This window comes from Leptosomus discolor, chromosome 17 (genome assembly GCF_034619465.1).
Source record: "Leptosomus discolor isolate bLepDis1 chromosome 17, bLepDis1.hap2, whole genome shotgun sequence".
Taxonomy (NCBI): domain Eukaryota; kingdom Metazoa; phylum Chordata; class Aves; order Leptosomiformes; family Leptosomidae; genus Leptosomus; species Leptosomus discolor.
This window is the reverse complement of record NC_141407.1, coordinates 5,758,924-5,786,489: the sequence shown is the minus strand read 5'-3', so window position 1 is coordinate 5,786,489 and position 27,566 is coordinate 5,758,924. Positions and strand designations below refer to the sequence as shown.

The 27,566-nt window shown below is 47.0% G+C and overlaps 3 protein-coding genes across 4 annotated transcripts in view; all 3 read right to left on the bottom strand.

Annotated features, from left to right (window-relative positions):
- Positions 1–468: 468 nt before the first annotated feature.
- LOC104342047 (protein FAM83D-B) lies at positions 469–4,403 on the bottom strand. Its single transcript, XM_086474833.1, has 4 exons — positions 3,951–4,403; positions 1,919–2,086; positions 1,205–1,329; positions 469–957 (listed from the first exon to the last, which is right to left on the bottom strand). Exons 1-4 carry the CDS (start codon positions 4,401–4,403, stop codon positions 567–569), a joined length of 1,137 nt encoding a protein of 378 aa, XP_086330959.1. The 3' UTR covers positions 469–566.
- Positions 4,404–6,936: 2,533 nt separating this feature from the next.
- On the bottom strand, positions 6,937–12,755 carry SACK1D (scaffolding CK1 anchoring protein D). Its single transcript, XM_086474826.1, has 4 exons — positions 12,303–12,755; positions 9,300–9,467; positions 8,310–8,434; positions 6,937–7,970 (listed from the first exon to the last, which is right to left on the bottom strand). Exons 1-4 carry the CDS (start codon positions 12,753–12,755, stop codon positions 7,016–7,018), a joined length of 1,701 nt encoding a protein of 566 aa, XP_086330952.1. The 3' UTR covers positions 6,937–7,015.
- Positions 12,756–19,127: 6,372 nt separating this feature from the next.
- Positions 19,128–27,566, bottom strand: part of PPP1R16B (protein phosphatase 1 regulatory subunit 16B) — a 40,946-nt gene continuing 32,507 nt past the window's right edge. The window contains exons 4-10 of one of the 2 annotated variants that reach the window (XM_009959496.2): positions 25,354–25,457; positions 24,912–25,036; positions 22,755–22,880; positions 22,323–22,398; positions 21,167–21,296; positions 20,265–20,433; positions 19,128–19,649 (exon numbers count right to left, since the gene is read on the bottom strand). In XM_009959496.2, coding sequence (XP_009957798.1) covers positions 19,128–19,649; positions 20,265–20,433; positions 21,167–21,296; positions 22,323–22,398; positions 22,755–22,880; positions 24,912–25,036; positions 25,354–25,457 — 1,252 coding nt within the window. The remainder of the gene's footprint in view (positions 19,650–20,264; positions 20,434–21,166; positions 21,297–22,322; positions 22,399–22,754; positions 22,881–24,911; positions 25,037–25,353; positions 25,458–27,566) is intronic. The other variant, XM_009959498.2, reaches the window with a different exon arrangement.

Genomic DNA, 27,566 nt, shown 5'->3' with positions numbered 1-27,566 from the left:
ACAGAAGATGTAACACTTGAGGACTAGTAGCATGGTACTGCTCTACTAGTTTCTAGATTATGGTTACTTCAGTTCTGTGTCACGAAGCTGTTCGTGGAGAGTTTGTGCAACACAAGACTAAGCTTAGGCTGATTTCAGAGCCGTACAGCAGTCCTGCTATTCATCTTTGGAAGACTTAAGCAATATTATTTTCTATACCTAGATTCCTTAAAAAGAGGTTTGAGCTACTGAGCTAAGACTGCTAACCCATCAGCTTAAAACATGTAAGAGTAGGTTGAAACATGAAAACCTGACAGGAAACTAGAAGTCAGCAATGGCTTTCCAGGTGTTAATAGGTTTTTTTTTTAAAAACCAACGACATCTGAGCCCAAGACAATACCATAATTGTATCTGTTGATCTGCATTACAGTGCTCTTCAAACGAAACCACAATTCCAGTATCACTTTCTCTCAGTTCGAGGTTTAGTTCCCAGCTGCTCTCACAAACATCCTGTAAGACAGTACTGGACATGGACGGCTGGACGTGGTGCTCGAGGTTCTGCTTCTCGCTCCGAGCGAACGTGCAATTCATGTCTCTACGATCCAGTGTGGCCTCATAACTAGAGAGACGTTCCTCTTAGTCAGTGGAGGGGACGCATGCATTGCATTACTCGACACGTAGGCTGCCTCCCTTGAGGCATGCAGCCAGCTTCGCTTCCTTTTAAGATTTCCTACGAACGCTCTAAGATACAAAAACTCCATTCTCAGGAAGTTTTCCCTGGTCACGTCTCTGGAAGCCACTGTTATCCTGACCAGCTGGTCCAACACCTTATTCTTCTTGCAGCTGGATAACTCTTTGAGGTTGATAGGCTTTGACCGTGCATAAAGAATCCGAAATTCCAGGTCAAAGTGTGCAACTGCAGGGCCTGACAGGATCAAAATGTTGCTGCTGTTCAGCTTCCCATCTGTCCATGTAAAACTAGCAAAGGAAGAATGAGAAAAATCTGAGTTAATTCAAAATAAATAGTAAACAAAGTGTTAACTGAAAATTCTCTATCATCACGTTCAGTTAAATCATTCTTACAATCCAAATGATGAGCAGCATGCTCTTTTCAGGACAAACGTTACACACAAACTGTAATAAAGAAAGCGGTTTTGCAACATGGCTGCTTTTCCTTTCCGTGTAAAGAAATCCTCTTAAGCAACAGAAAGAAATGGGCACTTGCCTGTAGGAGCCTGTTGTCACTCTAATGCCATCGATTAACATGAACTTTTCACGGACTTTTCCAACAATTTTAGCACCTGACCTCGTGTAGTATGTGTTCCCCGTGATATTGCGAATTCTCATCAACTGTTAAAGACATGGCAAGCATCAAAGTTACATGATTGCATTTAAAGGAGTAACACACAACAGCAACGCTCACTGATGAAGGCTGCTGTGCAGTGGCACAAGATTCACCCTCTAGCAATCAAATGATAGTTTTGTCTTGTTTTAGTAGGCAAAGAGGTGGCATTCAGGGGCAAACCCATGAACTGATTGTGCAGAATGTGACTGTAAAAACTCCTGTTGCCTAATCTTGGAGGGACCCGAACTCCACAGACTCCTGAGAACCTGCTTCTCCATCAGCCTTCAAAGTCTTGGCAAGCCTGAGCAACTCCAGTCATGCTTTAGGAACTGGACATTCCTGCTGCATTTCCTGGAATATTCCATTAGTATTTGTGCTCAGAAAGCACCTGTAACATGCACTTAGAAAGACTTCAGTTTTTCTGTTAATTGCCTTCTCATGCAAGAATCGTTAAATCTTCCAAGAAAGAGCTAGAGCTACATAAACCCATTTTAAGTTGTGGCAGCAGGCGTAATAGTTTCTTCTTTTGACAGCTCAAAGACTTCAGTCATAAGAGGATGAACTCTCCATCCCTATAAATAGCACAAGGCTCACCTTTTCCTGTTCCAGGTCAACTCCCAGATCCTTGCACATTTTTAGAAAGTGGGAAAACGAGGACTGATCTAGAAGGATATATGCTTTTACTTGCCGCTGGCTACAGGCTTCCAAGAGGTCTTTGAAGATATCGGTGTCTGTGAAGGAATCCATAACCAGGGCAATCATCTGCAACAAGTGTCAGAAGAAATCATTAGGCTGTTTCCACAGCATCCCAAGGGAGATGGCACATGAGGAATCTGACTTTCAAATTAAATATTTCCCCCCATTTTTTTTTTCCTGGTGGTTATGGAACATGGTAGACTCTTCTGTGATACAGCATATTCCTCTGTTGAACACAGGGCTGTTGAAACATTTAACAGACTTGTAAGAAAGAGAAGAGAAAGGAAAAAATAACTGATTAGAATAGAGTTCTGTGAAGAGAATGGTATTTTGGGAAGGGTGATAACTGAGTACAGTACACCAAGGCACAGGAGACACAATATACATTGGCCCTTCACTGTCGTCACTTATTCATGTTGCTGTATAGTTAAAAAGAAAAAAAAATATTGAATTTATGGACAGAAATTGTTGTTAAAAATTATTTGCCCAAATTTTATTGTCGCTTGACTGATTTATAGCAGATAACATAATTTAAGATTTTTATTATGGCATTGTAGAATTTAATTTTTTACTACAATTTCAGCAGCAGATATAGAAGCTTCTTTTGCCAGGATCTGTGTATTTTTTGTTCAATAGATATGAACAACCTAGCCTGAAAGCCTGTTGTGGAAAGACACCTTTTCTCTCTCTAAAAATCAGAGTTCATCATTAATTAGCAGCAATGATAGCTCCTGCATCTATTCAGTAGCACATTGCTCATGGTTTTCAATTAAGGCTGTACTAAAGCCTTCCCTTTTTTACTATGTAACTTCACCTTCAAGAAAAAATTACAGAAACCTGAGCACATTCTCCTTTCTGCCCAACTCTAGAGCAGTGCCAAGACCTACGAAGGCAGAGGCAGACTCAGCACCTCTCCAAAACCCTCAGTGAGCTGAGAGAAAAAGAATTTTGCATGAAGAAAAGAAAGACATTTTGCTGTCAGTCTTCGTCAGCTACGTCAGTAACTTTTGGTGTAACAGGAGCACCGAGTTGATCGTGGAGATGTTTGGGGGGCTGAGGATATCCCTGAAGAACCAGAACAGTAGAAAACAAATGCATTGCTTCAGGCTTCTTCCTCACCCTGAGGTATGGCAAAACCAGGGGTCTAGTTCTGTGTTAGACAAATTTGGTCTCCAGTTCCTAAGCAAGAGGGTTTTTTCCTGAGAACAGATGTCTTTTCCTCAAAAGCACTGCCTGAAGAAAAAAGGTGAGCTTATTTCAAAAACGGAAGTTTTCCAGAGTCTTTCAAACTTTTCAAATATGAAAGTGAAAACAAAAATACAATTCACCAGTGCCCGACTGCTCTTTACACCTCGCCTCCCTATCTAGGATAAAACTGAAGCTTGTCTTTTAACGTCTCATTGAGATTCTCATGATATTCCAAGCCAAGATCTGATTATTCGCCCAAGCTCCTTGTGTAAAACCCCCCGTGAGAGCCAGCTCCTGCCCTCGCAGACCTGTGCCAGGGGCTGAACCCCTGAGGTTCGCTGCGGACCCGCTGCTCCATCTGGAAGCAACGCCTGCTTAAAAGGGCTGGGAACGTTTTAGATCTATCGCTCCCAGGTGCCAACTCCTCGAGCGAGCTCAGGGAGGCTCGGATAGCACGGACTCGGTTTTCATCAATCTGGGAGTAAAAAAAGCTTGAAAATGATGAACCTACTGAAAAAATAAATACAAAAGATGTGGGGGGACAATAACAAAATAGAAGAGTGAGTAAAATCGGGAGTTTATTTAAAAGTCAATGAAAGGGGGGAAGGACGAGGTGGCTCTCAGGGAGCGGTGCGGAAGGAGGGGAGCGAGTCCTCCCGCGCAGCGGGGCGCAGCGGGGCGCAGCGGGGCGCAGCGGGGCGCAGCGGGGCGCAGCGGGGCGCAGCGCGGGGCGCGCACTCACCTGCCGGGCGGAGCGGATCTGCCGCCGCACCGCCTCCTTGCAGCCGTAGAGGCTCTCCCCGCAGCCCGGCTGGAAGTGAGCCTCCACCCGCGTCAGCCCGCGGAAGGCGCCGCTGGCGAAGCCCGGCCAGCCCAGCTCCAGCGCCGGCGGCTCCAGGTCCGAGCGCTCGGGGAAGTAGGTGAGCGAGGAGGCGTCGAGGGAGGCGCCGAGCGACGGCTCGCCCGCCGGCTCCGGGCCCGCGGCGGGCGGCAGGGCGCCCCGCGCGATGGCCTGCACCTCGGGCTCCGAGAGGAAGGGCGGCAGCTGCTCCCGCCGCAGGAAGGCCCGCAGCGCCTCGGGGCCGCCCGCCACCAGCTCCTCCAGCGCCAGCCGCTGCGCCTCGCTGTAGGGCCCGGGCGGCCGCGGCGGCCAGCGCCCGGCGCCCTCCTCCAGGCACTGCGACGGGTTGGCCATGGCGCGGCCCGCCGCGGCTCGGCAGCGCCTTTATAGCGGCTCCGCGGGCGGGCCCCACGCGCGGGCGGCTCCTCCACGCCTCCCGCCCGGCGCCGGGGCAGCGCCCGGCGGCCGCCCCGCGGGGAGAGGCCTCCGCTCCGCCCGGGCCCCGGCAGCGGGGGACTAAGCGGGGCTAGGGCAGCGTCGCCCACGGGAAAGGCACGGGTGGCCACCCCCCGCCCAGGGAAGGATCCGCAGAAGCGCAAACCTCGGCTTCAGCGGGGAGAGCGGGCACAGCCCTCGGCCTGGTCAAAAGGCCCCTCCTGCGGCTGGAGAGGGCAAACGGCTCTCCCGGACAGACGGCTTCGCTCCAGGCTGCTCTGCTCACCCGGAGCGGCAGGAGAGCACCAGCGAAAGGGGAACTGGCACCCAGGTTCAAAATGCCAAACAGAAAACAAAGCTCAGCGATGACCAGGTGAAGACCCCCCTGGCAAAAGCCGTTTATTTGTAAACTGTTTCTTGTTCCCGTGAGAGTGCGGTAACAGCTGCGCAGCGTAATAAGGTTAAAAAGCACACAGAACAAACAAGTTGATTTTACATACGTTCAAGCACTGCTGATCACGAGCTCTTACACAGACAACCCGAGATGGGTTTTGAAGGTGTATCTTGGCGCCCTCTGTGCAACTTGCTTCACTCCCAGTGTTCCAGCTCCAGGCACGAAACCACCTTATCTTTTTAAACAAGCGCAGACAAGAGGGTTTTTTCCCCTACCTGCACCTCTTTGTACATCTGACTTAAGAGTTTTCAGGAGGGAGTGGCTGCTTCGAAATACAAGCTATAAGAGCAGCTAACCCTCTTTGCCCGTATAGATTTCAGAGATTGACATCTCAAAGTCGGTAGTATAAAGCACTGCTCTCTACACTGAAGTTGCAGACTTGTTTTGGGTATTTTTCTGTTCATTAACTCGTTCATTGCTCTTTACAGGAATATTCAAGACAGCAGCTGAAATGTGCCATCTGCTGGGCACACGTGCTGTGAATAAGAAGGAAATACATTACCCAGACCCTGATTTGACTTGGCAGAGTTCGGAGTCTGGTTGGTCACTGAAGTACTGGGATGCACATCTAAACAGGAACAGTACAGGCTCAGAGAGAGAATACACACACTACTCAGAAAAGCAATCCAGCAAGCACAGACACACACAGCACCACTGAAAAACAGCCAGGTAATGTCTCTGCAAAGCGACTTAACCCAAGATCCATTTAATGTTGAAATGTATTGAAGAGTATTTTCAAACGCTAGAGTGGCACTTCAGCTCCTCAAACAGAGTTAGTGGTGGATAAAGGATAAACAGAGAAGGAAACGCAGAGTATTTCAGATAGGACAGTCTGAAGAGAAAAATGTATTTTTCACTCTTACACTTGCTTAGCAAACATAACCCATAACATTTTGCAGTACATTTGTGAGTTTACTTTTGAACAGGGGCTTTGTCACGTGCCCTGGGAGATCGTCTCACCTCCAAGTTCACTCCAAAGAAGGAATCTGTTTACAAGTCCCTTAACAGAAGCAAGATGGTTCAGACATTCCTAGACCGAGCCAGAACTGGAAGCTCATTTTAAGACGAAAAGTCTTAATTCTGTGTAACAACTTGCACAAGAGGCAAGTCATCCCAAAAGAGAAGTACAACAGGAATGCTGTGGCAAGACACTGACCTCCAGATACCACCTCATCTCCCACTCCCAAGCACAAAACCCCAACACTTCAGCAATACATTCCCATTAACAAGAGCCTTCCAGGTCCAATATAGCTGAGCTGTTAGTTTCGAATACTAGAAAGTTCTATCAGGGCTGTACCTAAAATGGGTACAGCTGTCTTGGAGTGCTAAGTTGCTACTTCCTGGTGTTGGTTGTAAAAAGATGCTCTTCGGAGGATGTGTATATACACACACTTTTATATATATATATATATAATGTATCTACACACAAAGGCATGAGAGGATGTCCAAAGGGAAGAGCTAGTTGGCTCAGTTCATTTCAGGAGGTTTAAACCATGGAAAAGGGATACAGTTGAAGATAAGAACTTGCAACTGTTCCAACAGACCCTCAACTTCAGTGGAAAGGTAATGCTATGTATCCCTGAAGTCAGACTTGGAGTAAAATTAGCTTCATGGCTCTTTATAAAAGTTGCTTCCCCTCATGCCAAAGGTAAAGCAGAAATAAAAGACAATATTAAAAAGAAAAAAAAATATTTGAGTATACCTTGATGCAAGCTAAAGATCCAAAGCTGCTCTGAGCAAGAACCGCCTGACAGATTTTTCCAAGTTTGCATTAAATAAAGCCAGAGCATTAGCAATCCTAGAAAGCAGTAATAAGTTTACTTTTCAGGTTAAACATCCAGAATTAAAATGAACCTCCACCACTCATGCATAAAAGAGGAACATGCAAGTAGTTACAGTATAAACAAACCTCTCTTCTTCTATTGTTTAAATTGCATAGCATAAAACAAAGTGCTGGAAAGTGACATACACATGTATTAGAAAAGCTAAAGTGCCAGAAGGAAGTCTAAGAATCAGCGGGTACAAAGTGACGGCAGTTTCAGACGGCAGCTTTTGCGTTCTGCATCCAGTGCAGTCGTCATTTGTTCAGGGAAAAGAGGGAAACATCCCGGAGGCTGCGCAGGCTGGCGCTGATGTCACGCCTCTGTTTGAGATTGCATCTCCCGCTGTATTGGGTCACGTAGTTTTCAGGCTCACGTCCCCTCCGGGATAGGATACCCACCATGTGGCTAAGCTTCGACCTGATAGCGGAGTAGTGGAATTGCCTCTCTTTATGCAGTTTTTGGAAATAGTCTGCCCGATGACTGGTAGAATATTCAAAGGACCGGAGAGAAGACAGTGAGCCGGCGGAGCTTGCAAGAGAGCACTGGGACGATGACGAAGACAGCGATCGCAGACTAGAACTCGATACAGCCTTTCCAGACAGACAAGAGCCTTCTTTTGACAACTTTCTGTGAAGCAGGGGTGTTTCTGGGTACTCATTTTCCTTTGTCTGGGTCACTGCAGTCTTCAGCAAGACTGAAGTCTGAGTGCCCATCATTCTAGCAGCGACAGAAGCCTGAGTGCCAGTTTCTGCCGTCGCAGCACTGGTCTGCGTGGCAGCGTTACACGTGGTCGCTACAGGCTTCCCTTCCCACGGGCCGGTTTGAGTTGATGCGCTTTTCCGTTCCACTGTGGCCTCTTGATTGCTGAACCACTCCTCTTCAGAGAGGCAAGAATACCCCAGGTTACAAGGTTTGCCTCCAGGAGTATCTCCAGCCACATCTAGTTCTTCCCACAGTTTCTTGGGAGTACTAGACAATCTGGCAAATTCTGCTCTCAGGTTGCCTTCCACAGTGTACTCTTTAGGGGACTCGACTCTGTTTGCCAGGTGATCAAATATCCCACTGTTCCTGCAGCTGGATGGCCATTTCGGGCTGATGGGCATCGACTGGGCATAAAGAATCCTGAACTGGAGGTCAAAGTGTTCAACCACTTGACCTGACAACAGCAGCAAGTTACTGCTGTTCAGCTTCCCGTCAGACCATGTGAAACTATTGAAAACAAACCAAAATTCACAGTTAATTGCCAGTGCATTTCAACACACACAGTTACAGGCAGCAAGACTCAGCTTGGAAGTGCTGTGCATACGGAAGGTGTACAGTCAATAGACTATTTGCTCTCTCTTCTTCAGGAAGAACTCTATTTAGCCATGGCCAAGTGCTTTGCCAGCAACAAGTTGTGTAAAACAGTTTTCCAAAGCTGTTTACAACTAGTCCACTGGCCATTGGCATTCACTAACACTAGGCGAACAGCAATGTTTATTAACTTTGACATATAGAAACTCCCCCTTTCTATAGCTTCATCAGGCACCAGCAGACCCCAATACTTGCCTGTAGGAGCCTGTTGTCACTCTAATGCCATCAATTAACATGAACTTCTCATGGACTTTACCAACAATTTTGGCACCTGACCTCATGTAGTATGTGTTCCCCGTGAGAGTTCGAACTCTCATCAGCTGTTTCAGAAAAGAAGGGAAAAAGTAACATCAGATTTAAGTTAACTTCCAAAACGTTTTGATTAGCAATTATACCTAAAAGCAGCTACGCACACTATGAAAGACAGGAATGAACTGAACTTCTTTACGTTGTCTGCCTTGGAGTGTTGTTAGTTACACAGTGCTAAATCTCTGTTAGATTAGGAGAGTCTGTGGAGAGAACAGCCAGTTCTAAGAGTGTTTCCCCATGCCGAGAAACTCTCACTGGGCTGAACATAAGCCTGGCCAAGCCAAGCCATAACACAGTCATGTCAGCCTATATTCAGAGGAATTAAGTAAATCACCTGGGTCACATCATCCAAACCCTTTCAAAAGAAAGCAGCTGTGTCTTAGGAAAGAAATGTGACGTTACCAGAGCTACAACATCCTTGAGCTTCCCGTGTTTCCCTTTTCCTTAGCAAGCAGATCCTTGAGCTGAGAATAAAGCTACTTAGATACTGCAAAATTAAAGGCTTGAAAATTGTTGCTTCCTCAGGACAGGGATCACAGTGTGCACTCCACCCAGCGCACCGGGCTGTCGCACAGCATGGCTGTAGCTGCTGCATACATAGCGTAGGGTAGTCGATGTGCCTTTTCTGCACAGTTTTCACTGAGTTTGTCAGCAGTTTCACATGTTGGATTACAGACTGTACTGAAACCATGCGATACTGAGCTCTGATCTTCAGGAGCTGAGAAACATTTCAGAAAATCCCCTTTTATAGTGGTTATCAAACAGAGAGGATGCTTTAGTCTTTCAAGGGAGTCTGATGTTTTATAGAAGGGTGTATTTGATATCCATAACCATAAACTGTACCACAAAACACACCCACCCACGTTTAGTACTTACATTTTCCTGCTCAGGACAAACTCCCAAATTCTTGCACATTTCCAAGAAATGGGGTAGAAAGTCCTGGTCAAGAAGGATATAGACAGGGACTTTGCGGTTGTTATAGGCATCCTGAAGGTCACCAAAGATATCAATATCTGTGAAGGAATCCATCACAAGGGCAATCACCTGCAAGAAAAGTGACAACACTTGGTCAAGGGCTTTGTTTTACACAAGGCCAGATCACTGCCCCCCCAGCCATTTTCTCCTGCTGCTATCACCAAGGCCAGATGCACATTTCTTTGCCCGGCTGTGCAGGCCCTGGCCAGTTATAAAAGATCTCTATATTCCCACAATGTTTCTGTAAATTCATTGTGCCCTGCAGTGCAAAGTGTAAGCCTGAAGATGTTTTCTTCCTCACATCTGCTGCTGCTTTTGTACGCTTTCACAGCCTGCTTTCCTACATAACCTCCTGTAATCTGGCCTTTCAGTACCATTGGGGAAGCTATGACAGCAGAACTGGGAGTCCAGACAAGCCATCCCCACTCCTGTTCTCCCAGTGTGGCACACCTGCTGCAGATAGCCACTGCCTGCAGGAGAATTAGCTCCGATGGCTCCTCAGCTGAACATCTCACAAACCCCGACCGATTTCTCTTTGGTAGGAAGGGAATACTGTCCCTATATAAGTCACCAAGAGATAAACTCATTCAGTGACAACATATAAACTGAATACACTATTTCCAGTCTCTTACTAGATGTATTCTGAGCTTCCACCCCATTACCTTCACAAGAAATCCTTCCACACGCTCAACTCAACAGTTCTTTACAGAAGGCAAATCCTAAAATGGGAAGATTTTCTCTCAATGGGCCGAAGACAAGACGACAGCCTCACACATTTACGAACAATCTCTCCAGCTAATTCAGAGCCGCACCGCATGCTGTTTTGGTGCTAGAATTATCACCCTTCAAAATGAAGAAAACACATGTGTGTGGGGACACAAAGGCATAAAGGATTTGGCTTCATGATTTACTTTTCTAGTCTTTTTATTAGACCACCAAGGAACACTATTATACAACCACTGCAGGTACCTGGCACCTGTCCTTATCAGATAGATGAGGCACCCCATGCACTGCTGCACGCACCCAAGGCGTATATGCATGCAACACAGCTGCTCTGTGTGTGGCGTTGTCTGTTCTCAGAGGAAACGTTTCCCACAAGGCTAAGCTTTGCATTCCCACCTGTGCCCTGCTCCCTAAGGGACTGGCTCCGTATGGATGAGTTCTCGGGTATAACACACAGGGACATGTTGGTATTTCTCGATAGAGTTTATGCTTGTGCTTCTTAGGTGTTCTGTGCTTTTCTCCACCCAATCCCTTGTCTAAGCATAAAGGGAAGATAAAGAAAATAAGATGCTTTTGACAAGACCAGATGAGTAAGAAAGAAACACCTGAAAACAGAACTGTTCACACTAAACCCCTTGGAAACAATGGTGCCTTCAAATGACTACTCAACTATCAGCACATTTGAGTTCTAATCCCAGAATTAGCAGCTGGAGAAGGAATACACCTTTACTCAAAATGAGCAAGAGTACAGTTATGTTTAGAGAAGAGAGAAAAAACCCTTTTCTCTGCGCTCATCCCTCCAGGATAGCAGAGGCAAGATGGCAAGTATCTGCTTTAGCCACTCAAGCTAACTGCGTTTGAGTGAGCCGAGAAGAAAGTTTTCCTGTTCCTCACACTCATCCTAAGAACTCGGAGGTGACTGAGCAATATTGCACAGCATCTGATACTCAGTAAATCATAGGGGGTCAAAATTTCTCTCCCTTCCACAAAAACAACCCCTGGATCAGGCAGTGACAGGAACGGCTTGCCTGGCTCCTGGCTTGGTGTGAGGGAAGGCATTTGGCAGGATGCTACAAGCAAGAACATTGCAAACAAAAACAGCTTTTTGAAGAAACACCTGTTTTCATGGAGCTTGCTTGAATCACTAGCCTGGTCTCATTTACCTGATAAGGACCATTTGAGAACAGAGCTTCCTCTGTGACCGGTTCTGGCCAGAAACCCATCGTTCCCGTCATCCCCACACACGCCCTAGGTTTCCGCACTCAGAAGGGGGCAGAGCTCAGTTGCCGATTCAGGTTGTGCCATGTGTGAGCACGTTACACACAGAGCCAGGGATTGCTTCACCTGACCACCTGAAGAGGAAGCTACACATTTAAATTTTAGCTAAGCCAATTGAATGGCAGCTAATGGGAAGGGTGGTTCCCTCCTGGGGATTACAGTTGGAGGCTATAAACTCAGGTAACACGAGGAGGTACAGAGAACAGTTAGAAGTTGTAACGCCGCATGATTTTTTAAGCCATACTCTGCATCAGATCAAAACCATCCGCTTCTGTAGGAGGGAAGTCGTGCTAAGAGCAGGTCTGCACATTACTTAGGGGCAACGAATGAGGTGAAGACAGGAGATAAATCAGGGTTATCTCCGTAGATAACCTTTTATACAGGAGACCTTTTTTGTGTCTTTTAAAAGACAGTAGGAGGTTTCTGCAAGCCAGCCTGTGCAGAGCACATCAGTAAGGAGCCTGGAATAGGACACCTGCTTTGAGTACGAGCAAGATCAGCTCGAATCCAGCCGGTGGCTTGGTCACGAACAGCAGCAGCGGTTCTGCGTGCAGTACTGGGGTACGGGGAACTCTTGGCCCACCACCTCCAGAGCAAAGTACCCGGGAAAGTGAGATTTCAAGGGTGTCGCACACAGATGCGCGCAGTCAAGATGAGAACCGCTCGTTGTGTATTTACTCGTCCTCCGCACGAAGCTTTCTTTGCTCGCCGGGGGGTTTTAAAGCCGCCTGGCCTCGCTTAGTGTCCCATGAAGGGGAAGCTCATCGACACCGTCGCTGAGTTTTGCTCCCGTTCGCAAACCCGCCGGAGAAGGGCCCCGGACCGGGCGCAGAGCGGGGCGCTGCCGCCAGGGCCTTCACCCCCGGGGCCCGCGACCGCTCCCCGCCGCCGGGGCGCACTCACCTGCCGGGCGGAGCGGATCTGCCGCCGCACCGCCTCCTTGCAGCCGTAGAGGCTCTCCCCGCAGCCCGGCTGGAAGTGAGCCTCCACCCGCGTCAGCCCGCGGAAGGCGCCGCTGGCGAAGCCCGGCCAGCCCAGCTCCAGCGCCGGCGGCTCCAGGTCCGAGCGCTCGGGGAAGTAGGTGAGCGAGGAGGCGTCGAGGGAGGCGCCGAGCGACGGCTCGCCCGCCGGCTCCGGGCCCGCGGCGGGCGGCAGGGCGCCCCGCGCGATGGCCTGCACCTCGGGCTCCGAGAGGAAGGGCGGCAGCTGCTCCCGCCGCAGGAAGGCCCGCAGCGCCTCGGGGCCGCCCGCCACCAGCTCCTCCAGCGCCAGCCGCTGCGCCTCGCTGTAGGGCCCGGGCGGCCGCGGCGGCCAGCGCCCGGCGCCCTCCTCCAGGCACTGCGACGGGTTGGCCATGGCGCGGCCCGCCGCGGCTCGGCAGCGCCTTTATAGCGGCTTCGAATCCAAACAGCGCCGCGCCGCCGCCGCCAGTGGGGGAGCCGCGCCCCGCCCCGCGCCCCGGTTGGCTGCGGCGGAGGCCGCCCCGCCCGCCGCCCGCCCGCGCCGTCAGGCCGCGCCCGCTTCAGCCGGGCGGGCCCAGGGGGAGGCGCGGGGCTGGCGGAGCCGCTCTCCGCTGCGGGGGGGAGAGGGGCCGCGCAGCCCCTCAGTGCCCGGCCTCCGCGCCGAGCGGCTTCAAGGCCTGTCCCAGGCCCGCCCCGTGGGAGGCCCCGGCCCGCACCGGAGCCCCGTTCCTCACCCGCCGCTCCTGCCGTCCCGCCAGGCGGGGCTGGGAGGGTGGGAGTGCTTTCGCCTTTGCGAGAATCAGCCCCGCCCTGAGAAGGACCCTCTTAATGAAGTGCGTTAACGAAGGCCAGGACTGATGCCTCGGACGTGATGAAATCCAGGAACGGCCGTTACAGTTGTGGCCTTCCTCCATGTCCCCATCCCAACTCACTGCCAGCTGCTGAAAAACAAGAAGTTACACCTAACCCCTGCCTCGATTTACTCTTCTAGACAATTCCTGGCTGTACTTGCAGGCAGAGACACAGAGGCAGAGTCCCGAAATGTAAGCCAACTAAATAAAACTCATTTTTTGTATTATTAAAAGATTTAATATAATTTTTAAATTAAAAAATTCAATCTCTAATATTAAAGACACTGAGTCAGGTGCTAATACTGTCAGACAAACCCTTTTGGCATGAGTTTTACATACAAGTTAAGATTGTATGCATTGCTTCAACATGTTAAGAAACCATCTTTTCATACTTAGAATAGCAATAAAGTCAATTCCGTACAATATCAAATATCCTTTTTTAAAAAAACGTTTTAAATATATTAGACTCTGATTGCCAAAATGCCATTTTATACACAAAGCTACTAATACAATATACAGTTCTTACATTATCTTTTTTCACATAAAATACATTTCATCAAGTTCTATTTGTACACCGTTTACTACTGATCAATGGAATTACAAGTTATTGCAGAAGGCTTGCCGTCATCGGTTAACATCCTGTACATGCAGCAGCCACACCGAGCTGTACCGGGGGTACCGACACTCCTGCAGTCCGTTCTCACACTGCGATCTCTGGGCTGAAGACGCAGAAGTGGCAATACTAAGGCCGCATCTGCACTGTTTAAAAACCCGTATCTCCCCTCCAGCCACGGGCGGAGATAAGTGCATCGGTGTAGGTTTGGGAACGTGTGTCTTGAGCAGAGTCTCCTCTACTACAGCTTCCGCAGTTGAAATATAGCAAAATACTCCAGGTCGTAATTGTGCCATGGCAGATGTTCCCTGAAGAACCCAGCAGCACACAAATTGTACGGGGGAACCGAGAAGTCCACTACCAGTTTGGCCAACATGAAACCAGCAGAATAAAGCTGAAGAACAACCAGGGACAACAAGTCTGTTGTACAGCCACAGGCAAAACAAAACAAAAAAATGTAAATATTAGGTGTGTTCTGTAGTAAGAGGGTAGACCTTGCTGCTGCAAGTGTGTTCTGACTTCTGCCTGTAGAGAACTGCTGTAACGAAGTATGTCGATGTCATTTGTTAAATTAGAATGGAGATGCTGCACCTTTCTGTGTATTCAGAAAGGGAGAACCGGTGGTGAGCAAAATTGAAAGAGCAAATAACAACTTCAAAATGTGACATGCTCTGAACTGTTATCCCCTTGTAAAATAGTCTTCAAAATAAGAACAGCACTGTATAGTCACCACAAACCTTCCAGAGACTAGTTACCGAGTTACCTTTAGCAAGTGTGATAAGGCACAGAAATATCCAGACGTAAGGAGAACAGCTTCCAGCCGGTAGACAACAGTTCATCGGAGACCAGTGCTATTGCTTTCTCGGTTAAGATATTCCTGTTTCATGGTCTTGCTGATTCAGTTTCAGCAGAGAAGATTTGGGTCAACAGAGCTCCAAGATTAACGCAAAAAGACACTGAACAGAAGTTGTAATGCCATTTGGGAGCCTGTAGGTGCTTTCAACCCCATGAAATAAGACCCTGCTCAATAAACTAGAGACTTCACTGCCTCCACAGGGTATTGCAGTGATTCGTTATTGCTATTGCCCTGCCATGCTCTTCTCCTTCCCTACCAGGTTCCTCACCCACGTGGTTCTTCATCACATCTGCAAGATGGTACAGAGTCACATCAGCTAGAGTCAGTTCTTCCCAAAACTGGGAGGGTTTTAAGAGTCTGGAGCACCACAGAAGTGAGACTAAGTGGGCTAAAATCACATCACTCGGTACATGAAATACAAATCCAGGTCTGACGTCAAACAGATCCCAGCAATGGTACTTAAGCCCTTATCTAACATTTCAGTGCTGGGACTTTCTTGGTTGAGCTCAGTAAAGCAAAGACACTATTTCTGAGAGACACCTTTTTTTTTCCAACTAAAAAAAGTCTTTCAACGTGGAAACTAAAGCTGCTCTCACCAACCTGTTAGTTTGCTAGAAGCAGTAAGACTTCATCACACAGGAAGATTTTGCAAGCAGAAGGGTTACTGTCACGTGCAGCTCTGCCTGCAATAGACCTGTCCATGCGTTCACGTTCTCAAATCATCTACAACCTTTCGTTTACTGCTAACAAAGTGGGCCTCTAATCTGACCTTGACTCTGTACTTAATGTTTATTGAGCCTAAAAATACTGAGCATAGCATAAAAAACACCCCAAATCTTCCTCTAATATGCCAAGTGCTAGATATGCCAGTCACAACACGATTTCTAGTTTCTACAGCTTTTTAGCAGTATTAAGAGCCAATGAAATAGCCAAGTGTCTTCTGCTGAGTACCTCAGAGCTTTCCACTGAGATGGCCTTTAAAACACACAGATATAAAAAACTACTGTTGCTGCAACACTGCTAAATTTTATACTGTGAAGCCCTGTTCCTAGAGGTAGGCTCCTACAGTGCACATGTAAGCATATCTATGTGTTTGTTATTCCCCCAAAAGCCTCTTTGTCTCTACAAAATATTTTACCAGAAACAGATTAAATACCGACTTCACAGAATTGCCCATCCCAGACCTACAACCAAATACTCTGCCTGCAGCACGAACTGCCAGCTCCTTCCCTGAGTGTATTTGCCAGTGCCCCACAGGCAGTGACCATTATATCCCAAGTGTCACCAACACATTAAGTGTCAATCCATCCTAGGTCACTCTTCTACAGCCTCTGCAAGTCCCACTGAGGCAACGTCAACCCAAAGCCTGTGGTAGATAAATACTCAGCATGGCTGTGAAACATATCCTGGAAGATTTATCAATTACTGACTCTCTTGCCTGAATAAGAATTGATTACATTTGATCAGACGCCGCTAGACTTCAGTGAGCCTGTTGGCTTACAGTGATAAAGCCAGAAGAGCGGTATTACAGACAATTTTACAATTACAATACAAAGTCCAATTAGGGGGATGTTTTGTAATCTACAACCTGTAATATCTTTCGCCCAATAGTAAATCAACTGTTGGTTTGCTCAAGATCACAGCTAGAGTGATGAGTTCCTGGAGCTTTACCTATAAACAGAGAGAAAAACCAACGGACTAAAAGCTGTTTGTCCAAAATGGACTGGCTTCCTACAGTTTTAACGTAATTAACAACTCTCAGGGAAAGCAAGCCTCAAACTACTTAACACTACTGCATTCAATGGTCTCCTTTTCATTTGCTTGGAGTTAGGCAGGATTCAGTACACCTGACAGCACAAAATTGCTCTGAGAAGGAAAAGGGCCTGACTCCTCCTTCCCTGGGAGGGAAGGCATCAGCTGGGCCCAAATTTTGCACCACTTAGAACCTAGCGGATAGCAGCACCAAAATTTGTTACACTGAGTGCAGAATTCTCATTAGGATGGATGTTGGGAGAGAACCCTCGCTACCATGGGAGAAGAGAGGCACATGAAAGATCATCTCCCCCCGTTCAGTGATACCAGGCTACACTTGCTGTTATCCCAAAAGACTTTTCACCAGATAATCAGAAGACCCACTGCTAACCACACACAGATGTGGTAAAGTCTGTCCGGTTACCAAATAATCACCTTTCTACTACAGAATGACTTTTAAAATCCCTTAAGGTTAAGTCAAGCACAAGAAGTATTTTCTAGTCTTATATTCAGCATACGCATTTCAATGACGGAGGAAGCCAAACCTCTCTGGTTCAAAACACACAAAGAAGCCCCTCTGCCTTTAACTGAACTGATGTTTTTTAAAAAAAGCAGATCAACTGCTACCATTTTCTAATTTGTTCCTAAAACTGGTGGGGCAAGAAATTGTGTCTTCAGAGTTCAAAAGAATAGATTGACAGCCTCACAGGTCCAAAAATATTTCACGCACAGTGTGGTTATGGTGGTGACCCACAGCCACCTCTGCTGCCTTGAGGAGCCAAGAACGAGGAGCCCAGAGCCCTGTATCATAATACATCCAGCCCCAGCGATGGGCTAGATTTGATGGGGAGCAGAGGGTAGCACTTAACAGTCACTGGCAGCCTAAGTCACCTTTTTATAGCCTAGAAAAAAAGAAAGGCTGTGAGGATTCCCACAGGGGGAGCGTATGCGTGAACTGTAGTGTTCATGCCTAACAGCCACCAGCTCAAAGGAAGATGGGTGGAAGCTGTTGCTTGGCTGAAGCACAACTACATGAGCTGGATTTAATTCACTGATGGTTTACAAAGACCCAAACAGACTTAACAAACTTATGTTTTCAGAGTCTGGAATTTAAACTGCCCAAGAAAACACATATTCATGGAGGCAAATAGTTACGTGTGCGACAGTCCCCCTATGCAGAAAAAGGGTTGAAGATTGGCAGTTACTTGTGCAGACACAACTCGTTAACTCAACTGGCCAGTTCCTCAGAGCTGTCTCCCGCGGGGCACTCTCCTTTCAGCCTCCCCAGGTATGCACAGCCCTAACTTGCTGAAGAGCCACTGCCAAACCCCCAGGTTATACCGTGCTCGTTTTTCTCAGACAGTCTGTCGGAGCCAACACGAACTACACCGGTGCTGGCGTGCCAACCGCTCGACAGCAGAGAGGCTTTGCTAGGTACTGCACGGCGCTAAGTGACTCCCTGACACATAGCAGCACTTAAGTCATCTTCTGACAGCTACTAGCCACCGCTGGTAACTTCAGCATGGGAGCTGGAAAACAGTCCAAAAAACCCCTCCTGCCCTGCTGCAATGTTCAGCTACCAAAGCAATGATTTAACAGTTATCTGTCAGCCAAAGACTGCACGTTAATGCAAGTGTCGTAACACCTAGGGAGATTAGAAACACTTTCATGGAGTTGCTAGATTAGTGTCGGCAAGCCTTTCCTTCTCATCCCCCCCGAGCCCTGTGGTTCTGGAAATCCAGAAAAAAAAAAACCAAACAGAACGCAAAGCATACTGCCCCTAGTATCTGTGTTGAGCATAGAGAGTAAACAAACAGAATCAATAGGAAAGGGAGATCAGCAAAAGTCTTTTCAGTTTTAACAAATTAAGAGTCTAAATAGTACAAATAAGTTTTTTAAATTACTTATCCCAGTATAGACCTTTGTCAGTATTTTATTGCAGTAAAATTCTATTGCCAGGGCCCCTTATTGCAGCATCAGTTTTAAAGCCTATTGAGTGAAGCCTGTTCCAGGAAGAGTTCTGCTTCAAACCTGACGGCAGTCTGTGGTGACAACTTCACGCGAGCAGAACAGGACCCAGTGCACAGTTTGTGATGGTGAGCCGTCGCTGCAAGGAGATAATACCTTGCAAACTTCCTAAAGCAAGCGCAGCACCTATGCTTGCTTGTTGCTCAGGCCCTGTAAGTGCTGGATCCAGCTATATGGAAAAAACAGCTCTGTCCACTCTTGCGAACCCCGTGTGGGGGTTGATCTCCCCTCCAGGATATATGCATCACCCAAGAGTGAAAATTCAGGTCTGAACTGTCACCTTCCAGAAGCCTGGTGACTTACAGCAAGAGGCTCAGATGCAAAGATTTGAATTCAGATCCTTTCTTTGTTCCAAGGCATCTCATGACTTCCCGAGGACAGGGAGGCAGTGTACCATACCTTCTTCCCCGGGGAGCAAGACTAGGGTGACTCTTTTTACATCATACTGATGCACATCCCTTCCTCTCCCAAGAGCCTTGTACCACCTGCGTCAACCGCAATGGAAGTAATTGGCAGGGTAAAGTACGATTCAAGACGAACAAGGCCGCCGCAGTCAGGATGTCCATAACCAAATTCTCCCTTTGGAATGCAAACAACTTGGCCACTGCGATAGATCCAACCAGCCCACCTGCATCTTGTTTCCTCTGGAATGAGAAATAGATGAGACTAGGAAATTCGGCAGCACCCATGCACCTTCTCTTCCATTTCCTCCATGGGAGCTTTGAATTTCAAGAGGGGTGGGTCACCACTGGACACTGTGTAATACACTGAGGTCCCATTGGAGCTGTAAGGAGAAGTCCTGGATCCGATTAGGTGCGACTTGGCCTCACCCCCATTCTCAGCAACTCCTCCCATGCCGCTGCTGAAGTGGGTGCTGAGGAAAGGGTGATTGAGGAGTTTGGCTGCAGCCCGCTGCCGCTTAAGTTCGGAGAGCGTTTGATGGTTATGCTCCTTGTAGGCACCCCAGAACTGCTGCGTGTCAGGGAGCCCGGGGTTGCCGTAGGGCAGCATGTGGCCTGGGTTACTGTCAGGGTCAGCGTGCATACTCCAAATGTCCCCGTTGGAAAAGGTGTACTGGTAAGTGCTGGCAGATGCCATGAGTCCATTCTGGAGGGGGATTTCAGTGTCACACTGGGTGCTTTTGTTTGCTAACTCCGGAATGAGGGAAGAGTTCTCCAGCACCAAATTCTGTAACAAGAAGACATGAAAGAAGAGCATCTTCCCCTGTCCCCCATAGCACCGTTCATCCCTGTGACAACTTCCTAAGCCTGCTCACACTCAGCCTTTTCCACCAGACAGGTACTGCAGCACAAACATTGAATTCACTCACTAACAGGACCCTATAATGCTGTGAGCCCCAAGCAGGAGCTGGTTCCCAACCAGGAACATGGAACGTTAACTCAGAAGGACTCGCACACAAAACAGCATAGATAGATAGGCATATTAATATAACATGAGAAAAACCCAACTAAAACCAAATAACTGCCAAGCAAGATTACGATTCTTTTGTGATTACCAGTTTGTTAGCTGTAAAGAGAAATGCACACACTATTTTTTCTGAACTTCTTGGTTCACTAGGGCCTTATCTCAAAACTATCTATGCAGTTGTAAATCCAAGGCAGTCTTTCCACTTGAGTGGGATATCCCAGTTTATGCCAAATGAGAATTTGGTCTTTTGCTTACATCTGATGGATGAGGTTTACAATTTTATCAGCCGCCTTCCATCCCAGGGCACCCATTGCTATTGAACCTGTGCTACCAGCCCTCCTTGGTGACTCCCATAATAAAGAAGAGATTTCTTACAGGGTCTGTATTCTCCTGATCAGATCGAGTCTCTCCGATTTCTCCAATGAGACCCGAGTTTCTTCCTTCTTCTGCCGCCCCCAGTTGCTGCCAGACGATGGCCTCTTTCTCACACTCCTTCCTGTAAAGGTTTGTTCGGTCGGAAAGGCTGGCCCTCCTCACCACCTTCCTGTGGGACAGGGAGAAAGGGCATCGAAGCGGTGAGCAGGACATGACATTTCCTCTTACCCTGTAGCTCTTCTCACCTCCTCATCACACTTCACAGCCTCCTTCCCACTGGAATGGAATGTGAATTTAACTTCCTGACACCCACGCAAAGCAAAGGCACTAGTGTGGATATTAAAGGTAGGAGGAATTTTAAGGAGATTTAAAGTAGTTCTGAAAATCTCCATTAGATCTCATACAGCTCACCTCATGGATCTACTCTGCAACCAGTGGAGTAAACGTAGGGGGAAATGGCCCATGGGCTGTTTAGGGAGTTTTGTGGTCTGCAGGACCTCTTATAAAGACCTGTGCAAACTGTGTCTGAGCACAGCATCTTGGCCGTGAGACACATTATTGAGAAGCTCAAGTTAACCCACTTGAAGCACTGATTCTCCCACACCAGTATCAATGGTTTAACAGGGTAAATTCTCACCACTTTGTCCTCGGCTCAGAGAAGTTCTTAAACCACACAGCGCAAAGCCATTTTCCCCCCAAGAAACACCACCTCTTTCTAGTGAAAGAACCACTCTTCAAAGGAGCTCTGCTTTCAACAACCAAAAGGCAGCTTCCGCCTTTCAGAGTCCATTCAGAAAGGACAGGTGGGTTGTTCTCCGCATGCCGACCACAGGGTGCTCTGCGACCACATCCAGGTGCCCAAGCTAGCACACGGAGTGACCCACAGGGAACAACGCACTTACCCCCGGCTGCCAGTGCTGGAGGTCCTTCGACTCAGGGAGGATTTATGCCTCATCTGAGACTTCATGATCACATCATGTTTGTGTTTCAACTCCAGAAGTAACACTTTGAATTCCTCCTCTTCACACAGATCTATGGCACAAATGAAGCCATTAATCTGACAGTTCAAATGTGGTACCATTAACATCATGTAACTAACTGTGCCTTCCCAGAATATACTGAACTACAAATGCTAGAAGGAAAAGAAGGGAAATTTAAGCAGAATATGCTTAGGCACATTAATCTCTAAACAAATTAGGGAGGCAGAATAGTTTGTACACCTAAACAGGAACAGAAAACAAAAGCTGCTGATTGTGACGGGGGCTCAGCTTTGCAATGATCCAACTATTCAGCTAGGTTTTGTCCCCTGTCTGCAGCATGCTGTGCCTTTGCCCATAAAAGGGTGAGATACACATTGCCCACTGTATCAATGCTCCAAAGTGGAAGGAAAAGAAATTTCTGTCATTACCAAACTGCAGCTTCCCTGAATTCCGCATTTTTACTTAAGCCTCCAAAATGAAAAAAAAAAAGTGCAGATAAAACCAGACCTGATCAGGACAGAAGACAAGAACTTTCAACCTTCAAAATAAGGATGTACAGATGTTTCAATTAAGGCTCAGAAAATGTTTTGCCAAAAGAAAACGTGGCACAAGGTTATAATACACATTTTTACTTCCAGTCTGCTCCAAGACTTGTGTGTGCTTTCTCTTTCCTCTCCAACCCCTTACAGCTTACCACGCTTCATTGCATCAAAGCAAAGTTAGGCACCCAAGTCTCAGGGCTGCACTCAACAGCTGCTCAGGTCCAAGACTACAATGTAAGAGCAGGGAGACACCCAGCCACAGGTACAGAGTGATAACAAGTGGAAACACACAGGAGAAAGACTTGGTGCTTGAGAAATAGCTCCTTTGTTTTCATGAGCAGAAGGAGCATTTTCAGAAGTTACAAAGTAGGCGCTTTTAAACTTCAGTCCCAGTTAAAGTAACTGCAACTTTAATTCTAAAGACACCTGAAAAAGTGACATCAATGCTTCTGAAAGCACCCTGTAAAGACTCCAGCACACTTAGGGGGAAAAGGTTTTCCTAGCTATTTCTCTTTTTTTAAGCTTGGTAAACTCACCTATTGGCATCTCATCCAAAGATGTCCTGGCACTCAAACTAGCCCCATGGGACACAAGCAACTCAGCCATCTGCATCTAAGGAAAGGGAAATAAAGCCGAGTTGATGGAGGTATTTTAGGCAATCCCTTTCCTCCTCAAAGCTGAAAAGTTGGAATAAGATAAGAAGCAATGGCACACATACTCGACTCACCTCAAATTATTCTGGTATATGTGTGATGTTAAACACTGTTCCTACCATTCAACTGCACAACCATACTCTCCCTGAACTTTCTTAGCAACAGGTTCATTTTGGAGACCGAAGGGCCTCATCTAATGCTGTCCAGAGAGTCCAGCCCTAGTACAGACTTCTTCCATTTGCAGAGTACTCCACAATTTGTCCAGGCAGAAAGCACCATCACCTTCATACATGACATTTGCAACAAAATCATTACCTGTCCCCAGAAAGCAGCAGCGTGAAGAGGTTCCCAGCCGTCCCAGTCCTTAACATCCAGGCTTGCCCCCTGGTCAAGAAGGACTTCAGCTGCATGCAAATAACCATTGGCTGCAGCTATATGCAGCTAGGAGATAAGGAACAGAGCATGAACCACTTGCAACAACCATGGTTTTATACAAGTTTCAGTGGAATTTCTTGCATAACATCTAGATCTGGACAGGCAGCACATTTCACATTTGGCAGATGCCATCTGCCTGTCAAAAGCAGGTTGTTCCTGTTACTAAAACTTAGTATTACCTGCATGTAATTCTGTTTGGAGAGGAAACTGCTTAACAGTTCTTAAAATAACTTACACATATAGGTTAGAAAAATAATCTTTTCACATTTTAAATCAAGGGCTCTTAAGTGCTTCCCAATCTGTAGGGAAACAGCACCATCAAAACACAAGCTACAGTGGAGAACATCATCCACCGCAAACTCTGCATTCCTCATGCCAGAAGAATGTCTCCTCTTCCCCACTTAAGTGCTGTGGATGTGATTTTTTTGATCGAGTTTTCAGCCTGCTTTAGTCAGGACTCCCTTCATGCAACTGCACTTCCACTCACGCTGTAATTATTTTCACCATTTGAAAATCAAAAACATTTTAATCCCTGGCTACTTTTAGTTAAGGGAATATGATTTTTCAGATATTGGCTTCCAACTTTGGAGATATAAATAATAGTCTCCTTTAGTCCCCCACGACACTTCATGTCTCTGAAGATTTCCATAATCGAGGTCTGCTGTTGCACCTCTGAGCAAAACATTGACCTATGCACTACTCTGAAGGTATGAACTCCACTCAGAGCTCATCCTATTTCAACTGTACTGAAGTGGAGAATGAAAGCTTCTTTTCAAAAATTTCCATGTGGATTCCACCACACAAAGTTAAACCCTCATCTGGAAATAAATTCTAATGCTTTCTGACAATTCAATTAATTTCTACATAAATCTTATGGCACTGGGTCATACCCTCTAGAGGCCATATGAATTATCAAGGAATCACTTGGGGGTGATGCAAAAAGGGAAGCCAAGAGGTCTGCTTAAATTTATGTATATAATCCTTGTTAAAGGGGAAAACGTGTTAAAAAAATAAGCTGCAATAAAAGCTTCAGTCATCCAAATTTATCTTGGAGGGAATCTGCCCTCCCCTTACGCTTCTGGTATATGCTGTAGGTGACAATTTAGATTCAGACACCTGAATGCACTGCCATGGTCAGGCCATCAACCCAATGACACCAAGTGGCCTATATATCAGTTATGTCTGGGCCCTCACATCAAATGACCAAGATTGTATGGAAGTCCCAACATGTACGACAGTGTTACTGAACTTTGCGTAAGTTGGGACTGCTGTAAGCAAGGAGTTCAGAGAAAATTTTGCAGGTGAAAAAGAAGGGAATAGGACCAGGATTGTCCAGCCTTCTCTGTCCCTGTCCAGTCAAATCAGATGCCAGCTTGCTTTGTACTGTACATTTGTCCTGGGTGCTCTCCTGTGCCCAGGGGCAGATGCCATCCTACGTGAATAAACTCAGCACTCCGTCCACTCTGTATGAGCCAGATGCTATGCAAAGCAGAAAGAAGAGGAGGCAGAAAGTCTCCAGAGTGTCCAACACCAGATCCTGCTCCCATGAAAACCAGAGGACTTTCAAGTCTCCTCCGTGGGAGTCAGATCAGACTACAAGACTAGCGAGAAGCAAGAGGTTACTGGAAGGTTGTTCACTCCTGCTGACTTCTGGGGAAATGGAAGTGCTATGTTCTGCAGCTCTTCATTGTGGGATTTCTTGCACCTTTCTTTGGAAGCTGCTGGTACCAGCCACTGTCAGACAGGACGGAGGAGCTCAGCAGCCTTGCTGCAGAACCTGAGCTTCTGGACAGCTGACAGGGTTCTCATGAACAAGGGATTTGCGTCAAAAAGCACAGGGTTAGGCACTAAGTTATGTCAGCTGTATTTATGGACAGAGCCTGTTCCTATGTGAAAATTAATTAAAACAGGAAAAAAGATCAAAATAGCTTCCTTACTCCTCTTAGCGTCTTGTACATGTTGATTTTGTGTAACTCCTGCCACAGGGCAGGTTTCATAACCTACAGTCAAAAGTGAAGCCACAGCAGTTTCACTCACCAGTGTAGCACCTTGGGCATCAGTCCTGTTCAGGTCTTGTCCAGTGGCAAGTATGTCATGAATGTCACAGATCATGACCTGCTCTGGAGCAGCCCGCATCTCATTGATCCTTTCCTGGGTAATTCCTGTTAAAATTCCAGTTAGAGAGAGGAGTTGGAAAGGGTCTTTGTCTCCACTGGTTGAGTAAAATTAGACTTAATTCCCGGTTGATACAGCCTCACATCCTTTTCAGAGGCTATGTAGCTGAGGGGACCGACAGCTGTCCTTCACCCTCATCATTATTTAGGAATCAGAGAAACTGGACAGAGTCAAGCTCCAAGAAATTATGCCACGCAGCAGCTCTCTGCTTCTCTCTAGAGGCAAATCAAGAGCTGAGAAACAAGGTAATTTTTAGCACTACATTGACCCATTTTTGTATTTTACATGAACTCGGTCTCCTTACCTTGATAGGCCATGCAAGTCTCAATGACATCCAGAGTTGGCTCATCTTCACAGAGGTCATACGGCATGTTGCCATCTGCATTCACTGCCAACAAATCTGCTCCACTGCAAGGAGAGAGTGGCGTTACACATGAAAGGACCTCAGACATCCTAGAGAAGACAGTGCCAAACTCTGGGATAAATGCTTAGCAAAAAATAACCAGGGTTTAAAGTTGCCCAAACGTTACCAAGATTTATGTGAGATAAGAAAGATTTGAAGCAAAGCCATGGAGCTATGAATGGGGAAGATAAATTCCAGAAGTGGATGAAAGGCAGCATGTTACACCTCCTTCATGGGCTGTGGGGCACATGAGCAACTGAGCCACTCCTGTCCTCTCCTGATCCTGACACTGGACAGACTGGCAGCTTCTCAATGATAGAAGCAATTTATTTGCTGAATTTCTCTATAACAGCACCAAACAACTACCAGGTGCTTGTTATCTGGGCATCTGGCAGTCCTTCAATGAAAAGTTCACAAGGATCAGAAAAGTTGGGAGAGAGAGGGGCTGAATGGCGGAGGAAGCCTTCCATCTAGCAAGGGCACACTGGCAAAAAATAGTAATAAAAAACTATCCTGTCAACTGGTGAAATTTTCTTTCCAGTTGTCCAAAAGCGCTTCTCTAAGTGCTCTAGTGACCTCCAGGAGGTCACTGTTTAGAAGTAAAATTGCCAGCTAAACTGATCACTGTCCTCATATTCCTACATAGTAGAAAATTTCCAGCACCTTCTCAACTGTGCCATTTTAGCTAGCTATTAAATAGTTTCAGCTGACTTCTGGTCTACCTCGACAGTTACCAGCCTTGGAAAGACAGCAGACAGTGTCCACTTGCATTTAGATTCCTGTTTGTTTCTTTCTTTTTTTCTCCTCTGCTTGAGCAGAGCAAACTACATTGAAATTCACATTTGCAAAGTACCAGCATTAGTTTAATCAGCAAATAAAAAAAGCAAGACACTGGACATCTTTTGTGGGCTACTTCCTGTGATGGTCTCCAAGGGTTCCAGGTCCCATCACCAGTAACATTGCCTTCAAAGGCAGTGTTACTGAGTCGTTTGATATGTGACACCTCCTGTAAAGGACAACTTTGGTTGTAGCAAACAAAATTCAATCACCCCATTCCTCAATAGTCCAGGGGAAGACTGTTTCTGAGCATGGGATCATAACGTTAGGCTCTTAAGAGTCCAGATTTGCTGGAAACCACTCAACACAGAACAGTCTGACAACTAGGGCCATAAACTCCGTTCCTCACCTTGCCACCTGTCCCCATGGCACTCCCTTATCTTCAATTAAGAGTCAGGAATGCACTATATTGTTCCACATTTGTTTGCTCCATTTTTATGCCCCCCATCCAAAAATTTCCTAACCTAAGTGGGAACATCCTCCAAGGGATGATTGTTTGCATCTTCTGCTCCACTTCCTTCATTATACAGCCAAGGAAGAAGGGCCAGATTTTCAACGTTAGTCTCCCAGATGACAGCATTACAGGGAGAAGTCTCCCTCCCCGAGAGCGAAGCAGCAGCGGGCACTGCTGTGTAAGGCAGCATGTTAACGCTCCCAAAGCACACTCTGCTCTCTGCACCGTCACTCTGGGAAAGGGAGGAGAGGGCTCCATCCAGAGTCAGGGCTATCTGCTCCAGACAAGACTGACAGCCGGTGCTCATGAAACGCTGCACATGGTACAGCTCAAAACCCATCTGGGTTCCTCCTCCTTGCTGGCCAGCCTAGAAAAGACTTGAGCTTTAGGGCCTTGGTAAAGTGAAGCGGGAGGTCCAGTGCAAGCACTCTGTGTCACACCGCTGGGGAACAAACACATTACAAGAAGCTAACTGGCTACTAATTAAGAGCCAGGAAGATGGGTCACAAAGTTCACCCAAGTATTTGAGCTATACAAACATGCTGCTGCCCTCCTACATCAGTGTCTCTTCGACTGTGGCTGGAAGACCTGAAATCGTGTTTAAGAGCTTGAGGGTGGATCCTGATGGCTCCTCCTACTTCTACCCATCCAGCCAGCATGGTTCAACAAGCACAGACACGTACACACCAGAATAGTGGCAAATTTCGCCCCAGTGTCCAGAAGCTTCATGAAACCGACTCGAGTCACCTAGGGTTTTACTGTGTCTCCCCAGCCTTTCTGCTCTTCCTCCTCCACCCCCTTCTCCCCCAAGCAGGAAGGAGTC

What these genes read in the sequence shown, in the direction of transcription:
- SACK1D (XM_086474826.1), bottom strand. Translation starts at nt 12,755, where the DNA reads ATGGCCAACCCGTCGCAGTGCCTGGAGGAGGGCGCCGGGCGCTGGCCG. An exon ending in AGATCCGCTCCGCCCGGCAG is followed by an intron (nt 9,468 to 12,302) that starts GTGAGTGCGCCC and finishes CTTTTCTTGCAG; the next exon opens with GTGATTGCCCTTGTGATGGA. An exon ending in TTTGTCCTGAGCAGGAAAAT is followed by an intron (nt 8,435 to 9,299) that starts GTAAGTACTAAA and finishes TTTCTGAAACAG; the next exon opens with CTGATGAGAGTTCGAACTCT.
- LOC104342047 (XM_086474833.1), bottom strand. Translation starts at nt 4,403, where the DNA reads ATGGCCAACCCGTCGCAGTGCCTGGAGGAGGGCGCCGGGCGCTGGCCG. An exon ending in TTGACCTGGAACAGGAAAAG is followed by an intron (nt 1,330 to 1,918) that starts GTGAGCCTTGTG and finishes TGTCTTTAACAG; the next exon opens with TTGATGAGAATTCGCAATAT. An exon ending in GTGACAACAGGCTCCTACAG is followed by an intron (nt 958 to 1,204) that starts GCAAGTGCCCAT and finishes TTCCTTTGCTAG; the next exon opens with TTTTACATGGACAGATGGGA.